This window comes from Oncorhynchus clarkii, chromosome 9, assembly GCF_045791955.1.
Source record: "Oncorhynchus clarkii lewisi isolate Uvic-CL-2024 chromosome 9, UVic_Ocla_1.0, whole genome shotgun sequence".
In the NCBI taxonomy this organism is placed as follows: Eukaryota; Metazoa; Chordata; class Actinopteri; order Salmoniformes; family Salmonidae; genus Oncorhynchus; species Oncorhynchus clarkii.
The window spans coordinates 69,284,930-69,298,395 of NC_092155.1; the positions used below are offsets into that span (position 1 = coordinate 69,284,930).

The 13,466-nt window shown below is 44.3% G+C and overlaps 1 protein-coding gene across 1 annotated transcript; it reads left to right on the forward strand.

Moving 5' to 3' along the window:
- Positions 1-429: 429 nt before the first annotated feature.
- Positions 430-13,023, forward strand: LOC139417380 (ceramide kinase-like). Its single transcript, XM_071166649.1, has 14 exons — positions 430-800; positions 1,891-1,989; positions 2,179-2,316; positions 2,568-2,696; positions 3,011-3,074; positions 3,313-3,452; positions 3,668-3,742; positions 4,927-5,079; positions 9,015-9,120; positions 10,016-10,119; positions 10,360-10,556; positions 11,212-11,513; positions 11,836-12,474; positions 12,816-13,023. The coding sequence occupies exons 1-13, from the start codon at positions 677-679 to the stop codon at positions 11,906-11,908; spliced, it is 1,704 nt and encodes a 567-aa protein (XP_071022750.1). The 5' UTR covers positions 430-676; the 3' UTR covers positions 11,909-12,474; positions 12,816-13,023.
- Positions 13,024-13,466: the final 443 nt, after the last annotated feature.

Consider the following 13,466-nt stretch of genomic DNA (forward strand, 5'->3'; position numbering starts at 1 on the left):
TGATTAGTTTGCTCGGTGCGCCGGGACAACTGTGTTACCTGGCACACGCAGGATGAGCTACCATAAATCAATCAAATTGTTTTAATGGTAATTTAAGTCAACATGATTAGGCAACTTCTCAGTTCAATTCAAGTTCATTCCGTTTGGTCTATAAAGAGTAGAGTTGGCAAAAAAAAAATGAAACAGGCTTTTGAAATGTAAGATATTTCATACAGAGCAGTTCAAAGAGTCAAAGAAATCCAATATTTTGGCATGACAGGATCTTATGCTAATTACCTGCAACGTGAGTAGTAGCAGCCAATCAGAGAGTAGCATGCAAATATTAACGACAGGTGGGAGAGGGATATAAGGAAACCAAAATATTTTTAGAGATGAAGCCTATCTGTCACTGACAAGCGCGTTAACCTAAAGACCTGGACTTTACAGATACAAAAAAGTTTCTCATTAATCTTATCAGACCTTTATGGTATTTAAACAACACTTTAAGATCTTGTTTTCAGAGTGGAGCTTGTATCTGGAGAGTGTATAATTTTAATATGCGGTAATATTGAATTATTTGAATCATTTCTAAAATAAATTGTTCTTCGGTTGCCTACATTCTTCTGTGATAGTGAGATAGAGAACTACAATCCTGTCTATCTATACTATAGACGTCGTTTGTAGAGATACATATAGTATGGATGTAGATCTAGTACAGTTGGAGTCCAGTCTATGGGTTGGTAAGAAACGTTACCGGGCAGCCCTTACCGAATGGCACCTCAACTGGACTGAGCTCGATAAGAAGAACCGTGACAAGACCGGTGAGTCCTTTGTATAATTTTATCCATCACTTTCGCCGTGCATGGCATCTCATTCTAATTGTAGACATTTCATTATATACATTACTTTTAAATACACTTTGATGTAGGCTCATATAGGATTTAGATAGGATTTTATCTTAGGTTGCCTAGTAATAACTGCATAACAATCTCATTCACTCTTAAAATAGAGTAAATAAAAAGAAGACTTGACTAGCCTCATATGGTAATCCTTCAATCACACTGGCATCACACAGCATGCATGTTGTTTTGAGTAGAGTGAATGTGTGCTATGTATCACTAATAGAAAGTCACCAAACCTGTCTTGGAGACGGCATGTAAGTGGAAAATGATGTAAATAGGCTACATGCTAGTGGTAAAATGAAATGAATTCTATCCATTCTGTAAAATTAGTAGGCTAGTAATTAGTGTGTGTTTCAGAGAAATTGGTATAAAAAAAACAAAATATTATAGGTACTCTGTATTTCACTCATGAAGAATGTCCCTTTTCCTGTAAAGGTGAACAACAAGTTATACAGCACTAACATGAAACACTAGAAAACACACACACACACACACACACACACACACACACACACACACACACACACACACACACACACTATCCAATGTGTCCTTTAATTAATAGCCACATGAGCTCAATATAAGCAAAATATTTACCAGTTTGTGTGTGTGCGTGTAGCCTCGTTAACACCTTGCTATAACATGTGAGTTTGGTGAGCTGATCAATATGACCCAATCACTATCTGACTAAGGTTTGTAGCATCTACACATTGTATTAAAATGTGTCTCTTACATGTCCACTGTGTCCGCATTGTGACCATATTAGATGGTTCCTCCCTGTATGCAATCTGTTGATTGATATCCAGACAAAATGTGTGCCTAACTACTTCTGGAGGTGGTAAGGAAGATCAGATCACAATGTGTCTTTTAATCATCTACGTCTGTCTAAAAATGTGAGCACAATCAGAATGTGGACAAGATCAGGACAACGGACGCATGTTATCACCAGGTATAAGCAGGGCTTATGTAATACAAGTTTCAATGTCATACTGTGCCTGTGGGATCCTAGTTTCAGTACCAGTGTCGGAGATTGTTGCTGTGGAGGAGGGGCATGTGGAGGTTCTGCCCCAGAGGTCAGTTTCTGAAGACACAGACAGAGACTTCACAGGTGAGTTATGTTACTGCCCCAAGGTCAGGCACACAGTCTCTGGTAACAGACACAGCAAGATATTTAGTTCTGGGAGCCGAGATTAGACACAACACAAAATCAAACAAAAGCAATTTCCTGGTGTCCCTCCCTCCCTCCTTCTCTCCCCCTCCCTCCCTCCCTCCCCCTCCCTCCCTCCCTGTTTTGCAGTGTTCTATGTGAAGCGTAGCAGCAACGGTAGTTCCTATGGGTTGCTATGGCGCCTGGGCAGGACCCAGTTCAGCTGTTCCAGCAGGGACCTCAGAGACCAATGGATGACCCAGCTGAGGATTGCCCTCAAAACACACAGTAAGGATAACTTCACTTGTCCTGAGATAAGATTTATGATAAGATTAAATGTATTTATCCTGTTAGGGTCAAAAGGCAATGCAAAAACACATCCTCCAGTATTGTTTTTAGAATATTTTTTTTAAATCACAAAAGTAGTGCAATTCTAACCCCCCCCCCCCCCCATCTGCCTGTTTTCCATGGATCCACTCTGTCTCCACTCTTCTTTTGATATGCTCTTTTGATCGGTCCATCTTCCTCTCCTCTCTCAGGCCCCTCTCGTCCTCACAGGTTGTTGGTGTTCATCAACCCGTTCGGAGGAAAGAAACAAGGGAGGGAGATCTATCACTCTCTAGTGGCCCCACTATTTGAGCTGGCAGGGGTCAGCTCTCATGTTGTAGGTGAGACCCGTGTGAAACAATAGTGATGCAGAAAATCCTGTGACTTATTGACAAACCGATAGAACTGGTAGTTAAGTTTGTTTCGGGGTTTGTCAGTAGCAGGCTAATTATCATTGTGTGGTGATTATGCTCATAAATACATGGTCTATTGCTATATAATAACATGGTCTATTGCTGTATTATAACATGGTATATTGCTGTATTATAACATGGTATATTGCTGTATTATAACATGGTATATTGCTGTATTATAACATGGTATATTGCTGTATTTCTAATAGTAAAACAAATTCTGCTTTGTTTTTGTCATTCAGTGACAGAGCGGGCCAACCAGGCGAGAGACCACATACTGAAGAAAGACCTGACTGGTTTCGATGGGTATGTCAGACATTTCAATGTTGTCATGTTAACAGCAACACTATGGCAGCCAATCACGAAATGCTATCCTATTCACCCCTTTTGATGAGGGCTCTGGTCAAAAGTAGTAAGGCCCTTAGGACTCTGTTCAAAAGAAGTGCACTATATAGGGAGTATTGAGTAGTGCATTACATTTCAGGTTTAGCCTGGGATTGGGTTTCACCACATCACTGTTTGTTTATGTTTGTCCCTACCTCAGTGTGGTATGTGTGGGCGGGGATGGAATGTTCAGTGAGCTGCTGCACGGTGTGATTGGCCGAACACAGCAGGAGGCGGGGTTATCGGAGCATGACCCCTCCCTACAGTCATGTGACCTTCACATTGGCATCATTCCTGCAGGTGAGAGACATCATTGATAAAGAATTAAATGCATTTGGTTGATCTCAGAAGTCCTTCCGCAAAGAAAGTGAACGTTCCCTGATGTGCTCTTCGCGCCCTTCTGAAATTTTGACGAGGGAGGAGACAAGGAATCGAGAAAACACTTAAAGATTCACCCTGACTATATAGTTGCATCTGATATGAGACTGATATGAGTCTGTGTGTTCTCTCCTCAGGCTCCACAGACTGCGTGTGTTTTGCCACTGTGGGAGTCAATGACCCAGTGACCTCTGCACTGCACATTATCATTGGTGAGACATAAATATAAATTAAAAACACATTTAATAACAAATAACACATTTTAGATTACATTATACTTGACTTTGTTATCTTGTGTAGCTTAAACTCATATTTAGCCAATATCTTTAGCCACTGAGGAAGCAGGTAGCCTAGTGTTTAATCATTGAGCCAGTATACCACCCACCACTGCGACCTGTATGTTCAAGTTGGCTGGCCCTTGCTATATATTCGTCGCCAGACCCATTGGCTACAGGTCATCTATAAGTCTATGCTAGGTAAAGCTCTGCCTTATCTCAGCTCACTGGTCACGATAACACCCACCCGTAGCATGCGCTCCAGCAGGTATATTTCATTGGTCATCCCCAAAGCCAACACCTCCTTTGGTCGCCTTTCCTTCCAGTTCTCTGCTGCCAGTGACTGGAACGAATTGAAAAAAAAAAAATGGCCGAAGCTGGAGACTTACATTTCCCTCACTAACTTTAAACATCAGCTATCTGAGCAGCTAACCGATCGCTGCAGCTGTACATAGTCCATCTGTAAATAGCCCACCCAATCTACCTACCTCATCCCCATATTGTTTTTATTTACTTTGCTGCTCTTTTGCACACCAGTATCACTACTTACACACCATCATCTGATCATCTATCACTCCAGTGTTAATCTGCTAAATTGTAATTACTTTGCTACTATGGCCTATTTATTGCCTTACCACCTCATGCCATTTGCACAGACTGTATATATACTTTCTTTTTTTTCTATTGTGTTATTGACTGTACACTTATTTATTCCATATGTAACTCTGTGTTGTTGTTTCTGTCGCACTACTTTGCTTTATCTTGGCCAGGTCACAGTTGTAAATGAGAACTTGTTCTCAACTAGCTTACCTGGTTAAATAAAGGTGAAATAAAACATTTTAAGTAACCGGGAGGTTGCAGGTTCGAGTCCCTGAGCAGACTAGTTGAAAAATCTATCGATGTGCCCATAAGCAAGGTACTTAACCTTAATTGCTCCTGTTAGTCGCACTGCATAAGATGTGAAAAGCATCAATTTAGAGGAGCCACAAGCAGCAACTTTAGTCATAAGCAGCATCATTATTTAACAAGAGCAGCAGAATTGTGACGTTAATGTCAATATTCAAAATCATGATCTAAATCATGATCTACCTTGTCCTCCACATTCCGACAACCCATTGCAGGAGACTCTCAGCCTCTGGACGTGTGTTCCGTCCACCACCGCTCGTCTCTGGTGCGTTACTCTGTGTCTCTGGTAGGATACGGGTTCTATGGAGACGTGCTGGCTGAAAGTGAGAGACACCGCTGGATGGGGCCTCTCCGATATGACTATTCAGGTATGGAACGAAAAATTCAAGCAATCATAGACGAGGAGGTGTGCATTATTGTGATTATTGGCATAATGTGATGCAGTCACTATGTATGAGGCGATGCTGAGTACCATCAGCTTCACATGGTCTAATATTGCAGACATACAGTACCAGTCAAATGTTTGGACACAGCTACTCATTCAAGGGTTTTTCTTATTAATTGTTTTATTACTACATTTACTACATTGTAGAATAATAGTGGAGACATCAAAACTATGAAATAACACATATGAAATCATGTAGTAACCAAAAATGTGTTAAACAAATAAAAATATATTTTAGATTTGAGATTCTTCAAAGTAGCCATGTACATATGTACATTCATTTATATAAAGTGACTATGCATATACAATAAACAGAGAGTAGCAGCAGCGTTAAAGAGGGGCTGGGGGGGCACACAAAGCAAATAGTCAGGGTAGCCATTTGATTACCTGTTCAGGAGTCTTATGGCTTGAGGGTAAAAACTGTTGAGAAGCCTTTTTGTCCTAGACTTGGCACTCCGGTACCGCTTGCCATGTGGTAGTAGAGAGAACAGTTTATGACTGGGTTGGCTGGGGACAATTTTTAGGGCCTTCCTCTAACACCGCCTGGTGTAGAGGTCCTGGATGGCAGGCAGCTTAGCCCCAGTGATGTAATGGGCCGTACGCACTACCCTTTGTAGTGCCTTGCGGTCGGAGGCCGAGCAATTGCCGTACCAGGCAGTGATGCTCTCGATGTTGCAGCTGTAGAACCTTTTGAGGATCTCCAGACCCATGCCAAATCTTTTTAGTTTCCTGAGGGGGAATAGGTTTTGTCGTGCCCTCTTCACGACTGTCTTGGTGTATTTGGACCATTCTAGTTTGTTGGTGATGTGGATACCAAGGAACTTGAAGCTTTCAACCTGCTCCATACAGCCCCGTCGATGAGAATGGGGGCGTGTCCTCCTTTTCCTGCAGTCCACAATCATCTTCTTAGTCTTGGTTACGTTGAGGGATAGGTTGTTATTCTGGCACCACCCGGCCAGGTCTCTGACCTCCTCCCTATAGGCTGTCTCGTCGTTGTCAGTGATCAGGCCTACCACTGTTGTGTCGTCTGCAAACGTAATGATGGTGTTGGAGTTGTGCCTGGCCATGCAGTCGTGGGTGAACAGGGAGAACAGGAGGGGACTGAGCATGCACCCCTGGGGGTCTCCAGTGTTGAAGCTGGTTGAGAGAATGCCAAGAGTGTGCAAAGCTGTCATCAAGGCATATGTTGGCTACTTTGAAGAATCTAAAATCTAAAATCTATTTTGATTTGTTTAACTTTTTTGGTTACTACATGATTCTGTGTTATTTTATAGTTTTGATGTCTTCATTATTATTCTACAATGTAGAAAATCCTCGTCTTTACTTGTTACAGAGAGGAACTAATACATACTTACTAGCACATGCTCCTCTAAAAATAGTACAAATAAAGAAAACCCTTGAATGAGTAGGTGTGTCCAAACTTTTGACTGGTACTGTATACACATTGGGTCAAAAAAGTATTTAGTCAGCCACCAATTGTGCAAGTTTTCCCACTTAAAAAGATGAGAGAGGCCTGTAATTTTCATCACAGGTCACTTCAACTATGACAGGCAAAATTAGAAAAAAAAATCCAGAAAATCACATTGTAGGATTTTTAATGAAATTATTTGCAAATTATGGTGGAAAATTAGTATTTGGTCACCTACAAACAAGCAATATTTCTGGCTCTAACAGACCTGTAATTTCTTCTTTAAGAGGCTCCTCTGTCCTCCACTTGTTACCTGTTTTAATGGCACCTGTTTGAACTTGTTATCAGTATAAAAGACACCTGTCCACAACCTCAAACAGTCACACTCCAAACTCCACTATGGCCAAGACCAAAGAGCTGTCAAAGGACACCAGAAACAAAATTGTAGACCTGCACCAGGCTGGGAAGACTGAATCTGCAATAGATAAGCAGCTTGGTTTGAAGAAATCAATGGAAGACATACAAGACCACTGATAATCTCCCTCGATCTGGGGCTCCACGCAAGATCTCACCCCGTGGGGTCAAAATGATCACAAGAACAGTGAGCAAAAATCCCAGAACCACACGGGGGGACCTAGTGAATGACCTGCAGAGAGCTGGCACCAAAGTAACAAAGCCTACCATCAGTAACACACTACGCCGCCAGGGACTCAAATCCTGCAGTGCCAGCCGTGTCCCCCTGCTTAAGCCAGTACATGTCCAGGCCCGTCTGAAGTTTGCTAGAGAGCATTTGGATGATCCAGAAGAAGATTGGGAGAATGTCATATGGTCAGATGAAACCAAAATATAACTTTTTGGTAAAAACTCAACTCGTCGTGTTTGGAGGACAAAGAATGCTGAGTTGCATCCAAAGAACACCATACCTACTGTGAAGCATGGGGGTGGAAACATCATGCTTTGGGGCTGTTTTTCTGCAAAGGGACCAGGACGACTGACCCGTGTAAAGGAAAAATTGAATGGGGCCATGTATCGTGAGATTTTGAGTGAAAACCTCCTTCCATCAGCAAGGGCATTGAAGATGAAACGTGGCTTGGTCTTTCAGCATGACAATGATCCCAAACACACAGCCCGGGCAACAAAGGAGTGGCTTCGTAAGAAGCATTTCAAGGTCCTGGAGTGGCCTAGCCAGTCTCCAGATCTCAACCCCATAGAAAATCTTTGGAGGGAGTTGAAAGTCCGTGTTGCCCAGCAACAGCGCCAAAACATCACTGCTCTAGAGGAGATCTGCATGGAGGAATTACAGAAAACTTACAGAAAACGTTTGACCTCAGTCATTGACAACAAAGGGTATATAACAAAGCATTGAGATAAACTTTTGTTATTGACCAAATACTCATTTTCCACCATAATTTGCAAATAAATTCATTAAAAATCCTACAATGTGATTTTCTGGATTTTTTTCCCCTCATTTTGTCTGTCATAGTTGAAATGTACCTATGATGAAAATTACAGGCCTCTCTCATCTTTTTAAGTGGGAGAACTTGCACAATTGGTGGCTGACTAAATACTTTTTTGCCCCACTGTAGCTACATATATATCTAGAGATCTGTGAAAAAGTATTTGCCCCCTCTCAGTCATCCAGGTCCTGACTGAGGCTGAAAAGCATCACCATCACACTACCACCACTACCATGCTTTACTGTTGGGATAAGGGTCTTACTGTGGAATGCAGTGTTTGGTTTTCGCCAGGCATAATGGGATCCATGTAGTCCAAAAAGTTATACTTTTGACTCATCTGTCCATAGAACATTCTTCCAGGAGTCTTGATGATCATCCAGGTGCTTTTTGGCAAACTTGAGTCAACTTGCTGGACGAAATGGGTCTCATTATGTCTGGCAAAAACCAAACACTGCATTCCACAGTAAGAACCTCACACCAATGGTCAGCATGGTGGTATGATGGTGTGGGGAGGCTTTGCTGCCTCAGAACCTGGATGACTTGGACCTGGGTGACACACCGTTGTGTCATTCACTACATATCACAAGCTGTAAAAGGAAAATCATGTCTATAATGACAACATGCATAATGACAGAACATTCATATATAGTGTTGCATACCAGTTAGAGTGAGAGGTAGTGAGGATAGAGTTTCTCTGTGTTTACAGTATGAATCAGAGCCATACAGATGTAGGATCTTAATTTGTACACCGCAGGATAACTTTAAACTTGTAGCTTCTGAAGTTTGTAATTTCCACTGACATTTCATGATTTTATTTTCCCTTCTAAAAAAATGTATCAACCCCTAGAAAAATGTAAATGAATTATAATCCACATAATAATTAACATTTCCTGTTGCTGCAGGATTATTTTCCTGGTAAAGCAAATTGGCTCAAAGTATGATCATACATCTGTAGGATGGTTGCTAACCCTCTCCCGCCCTCTCTTCCCCCAGGTGCTATGGTGTACCTGAGTAACAGGAGCTATGCAGGCCTAGTTCAGTACCTACCAGCAGACCCCCAACTCTCCAACCCCAGGGACAACACACGCTGCCTCTCTGGGTAGCAACTAACTATATATATTTCTCAGAGAATAAAAACGCTCACTCACTGCCTGGTACACTGATCCAAAACAAGGCTTACCCAGGGAAGAAAAGAAGGATGGTCCTCCTCTTTCCTTGTTACAGATAGGAACTAATACATACGTACTAGCACATGCTCCTCTAAATGTTGTGATTGACAGAGTGTCTTCTTAACCACATAATGATAAGCTCAGCATTAACAACTCACTGAAGCTAACAGAGGGACTTCTGATACCATTACCTGTCTCAAATGTAAGGACCTGATAGGAACAGTTGCCCTAGATATCATCACCTCAACTGTTCCATTGGGAGAAAGTGTTCTGGCTACTTTACGTCATCAGAAGGCTATAGTGACATGACCTCAATTTCTCCTGGGGAAGAACCTCAGCCTCAGTCACTTCCTCCTGCAACAGAGACCCAGGTGTCGGGTGTAGTCCTGTATCTTAAGGAGGGCGGATTCCATGCCAACCTAGGGCAACCTGATCTGGACGAAAGGAGAGACAGCACCTCCTGGTCTGTGAAAGCAGACTGTAGCCTACCTGGGTGAAAGACTGTACCCAATCTATTTAGTCTGACATGACTAAGAACTGCCCCCCGGTCTGTAAGGGAGGGTAGGAACTGGGAGATGCTACATATAAAAGGACACCGGTATCTTTGAAAGACTGTACCTGTCTTTAGTCTGTGATCGATAGCCAGCCCAAGGGTCTGTGAGGGAGAGTAAGATGACGATACACATATGAATGGAATGCATGGCTATCAGGAACAGGTGCTGTTGTTACACCACTGGAATTTATCAGTATGCTATACCTATGTCACTTGTAAAAAAAAAAGAGCAATCATTGGTAATGTGTGTGTGTGTGTGTGTGGTGTTCCAGGTGCAGTGTGTGTTCTAAGAGCACAGAGAGACTGTTCCCCCACTCTCCAGATGCTAGTTCCAACTACATCTCCCACTTCAGTCAGTTCAGCAGCGACTCAGAGGGTAAGTCTATAAAAACATGCAGTCTATGCAAAAGTCTATACACATCCTATGTAACGCAATTCCATGAACCGCGCTTAGGTGAAGAGTAACTTTGCCTGAGACTGGAAGACTTATGTTTGCTCCTAGAGTTAATGACTGGGCTTTAGCTCAGTGGGCTAACTATTGTGGCATACAGGAGAACAGGGTTCAAACCCTGGTCGGTCACAGAACTTCCTCTGCTCTCTCTGCCTCGTGCTGCAGGTGATTGGGTGAGTGTGGAGGGCCGGTTCAAGGCTGTGTCCCTCACCTGTATGTCCAGCTCCTGTCCTCGCAGTCCCCTGGGCCTGTCCCCCTCTGCACATCTGGCCGATGGGACAGGTGACCTCATCATTGTACGGGACACACACCCCCTAGGGTTCCTCACCTTCCTACACAGACACACCAGCACACAGGACCAGGTAACCCTAACCCAGTGCCAGGTAACCCTAACCCAGTGCCAGGTAACCCTAACCCAGTGCCAGGTAACCCTAACCCAGTGCCAGGTAACCCTAACCCAGTGCCAGGTAACTCTAACCCGGTGCCAGGTAACTAACCCGGTGCCAGGTAACTAACCCAGTGCCAGGTAACTAACCCAGTGCCAGGTAACTAACCCGGTGCCAGGTAACTAACCCGGTGCCAGGTAACTAACCCAGTGCCAGGTAACTAACCCGGTGCCAGGTAACTAACCCGGTGCCAGGTAACTCTAACCCAGTGCCAGGTAACTAACCCAGTGCCAGGTAACTCTAACCTGGTGCCAGGTCATTTTAATTCTAACCAACCTGAACCTAGGACTATGTAGGTACAACCTCCACAAGTACTGTAGCCTGGATAAAAGGCCAAATTCTGAAGCCATATTGCTTGTTAGATCGCTATCGTACCATGTGGACTGGCATGCCACATAACAGTATGGAAATATCTGTGGTCTGAGAAAGACAGGAACACTTGCTGAGGGAGTAACATCTAGCTGCAGCACTAAAAGGCCTAAAAGAAACATATTGTGATGAAAGGAAAAAGTTGCTACTGTATTTGATTGATAGTTTTTCGATAGTCACTTAATGCATCTTCCCTTCTAAGTTTGACCTGCCCTTCGTGGATGTCCACCGCGTGAAGGCAGTACGTTTCTCTCTCCCACCTGGAGAAAAGGAGGATGAGGATGAAGAGAGGGAGACAGTAAATGGTGGCAGGATGGCGGAAGAGGGAGAGAGAACAAGCCGGAGCGGTTCCCAACATCACCTGGTAGAAAGAGGAGAGGAGCAAGGGACGGCGAATGACAGGAGGAAGAAAGACTTGTGTGGCCTGTGCTGCAGTAAGCCTCCTTCAGTGTCTGTGTGGAACTGTGACGGAGAAATACTTCCTCACACTGAGATCCTCTGCAGGTAAGAGACATCTTATCACATGATGGAAATCAATACTTACCTGACAGAGTTTCAGTGTACATTTAGTGCTCTGCTTCAGGCCCAACCTGAAGCCTCTAATAATCTTTTCATACTATTGAGCTGAGCCAAGCTGTGCTGCTCTAGCCTGGTTATGCATTCACCATCATTGCTGAAATCGTGCTGGAAAGGAGAAATAAGGAGAAATAAAATATTTGAGCCAGCACAGGAGTTAGATGTATGACGTGTCAATGCTGCATTTTCCTACCCTGTCCTCATCTGCCTTGTTGTCCTGTCCCTCCCTCCATTCTTCCCTCCCTCCCAGGGTTCATGGTCAGCTGGTGCGTTTGTATGCCCGGGGCATGGAGGACGGATCAGCCACGCCCACCAGGAAGTGAACTGTGTTAGGGTCCATCACACTACTGACTGAGGGAGGCCGTGGTAGGGTCCGTTCACACTACTGACTGAGGGAGGCCGTGGTAGAGTCCGTTCACACTACTGACTGAGGGAGGCCGTGGTAGGGTCCATCACACTACTGACTGAGGGAGGCCGTGGTAGGGTCCGTTCACACTACTGACTGAGGGAGGCGGAGGTAGGGTCCGTTCACACTACTGACTGAGGGAGGCCGTGGTAGGGTCCGTTCACACTACTGACTGAGGGAGGCCGTGGTAGGGTCCATCACACTACTGACTGAAGGAGGCCGTGGTAGGGTCCGTTCACACTACTGACTGAGGGAGGCGGAGGTAGGGTCCGTTCACACTACTGACTGAGGGAGGTAGGGTCCGTTCACACTACTGACTGAGGGAGGCGGTGGTAGGGTCCGTTCACACTACTGACTGAGGGAGGCGGAGGTAGGGTCCGTTCACACTACTGACTGAGGGAGGCGGTGGTAGGGTCCATCACACTACTGACTGAGGGAGGCCGTGGTAGGGTCCGTTCACACTACTGACTGAGGGAGGCCATGGTAGGGTCCGTTCACACTACTGACTGAGGGAGGCCGTGGTAGGGTCCATCACACTACTGACTGAGGGAGGCCGTGGTAGGGTCCGTTCACACTACTGACTGAGGGAGGCCGTGGTAGGGTCCGTTCACACTACTGACTGAGGGAGGCCGTGGTAGGGTCCGTTCACACTACTGACTGAGGGAGGCGGAGGTAGGGTCCGTTCACACTACTGACTTAGGGAGGCGGTGGTAGGGTCCGTTCACACTACTGACTGAGGGAGGTGGTGGTAGGGTCCGTTCACACTACTGACCGAGGGAGGCGGAGGTAGGGTCCGTTCACACTACTGACCGAGGGAGGCGGAGGTAGGGTCCGTTCACACTACTTTCAGAGAAAAATAATGCCAGAAAAGAAAACATGATTCTAATCAATAATTCTGCCAGCTAGGACCAATGAAATGGCTCTCTCTCTGGTGTAGTTTTTTTTATAGAGTGAACGGAGCCTTACTGTGATACTGAGATGTATCACAACTGAAGAAGGCTGTATTACTGTACGAACCTCATGTAGGCTCAATGACAAAATTTTTCTGACCTGTGACTATCAACAGAATAACCAACAGAGCCTTACATTTTACATACCTGATGAAATGGCTACTGTAACTAACAGTAGGGTTAGCATACAAGTTAGTGGGACAACGGTCATGAATGACTTTGGAAGTAGGTGTGACTGAACGTAACACACTACCCAAAAGAGCCTTCCATTTCACTTCATCTGCTTTCTCTCTTAACCAAATCATTCCTGACTATTTTGACAAGTCTTTAGATGGAGGTTTGAGGTAATTCAAGGAATGTACACTGAGTGTTCAATACATTAAGAACACCTGCACTTTTCATGACAGGTGAATCCAGGTGAAAGTTATGATCCCCTTATTGATGTCACTTGTTAAATCCACTTAAAATCAGTGTAGATGAAGGGGAGGAGTCCGGTTAAAGAAGGATTTTTAAGCCTTGAGACAA

Excerpts from the sequence above, each read along its gene's own strand:
- LOC139417380 (XM_071166649.1), top strand. The coding sequence starts at position 677 with ATGGATGTAGATCTAGTACAGTTGGAGTCCAGTCTATGGGTTGGTAAG. Across the intron at positions 2,697-3,010 it reads GGTCAGCTCTCATGTTGTAG|TGACAGAGCGGGCCAACCAG; the intron begins GTGAGACCCGTG and ends TTTGTCATTCAG. Across the intron at positions 10,120-10,359 it reads GTTCAGCAGCGACTCAGAGG|GTGATTGGGTGAGTGTGGAG; the intron begins GTAAGTCTATAA and ends CTCGTGCTGCAG.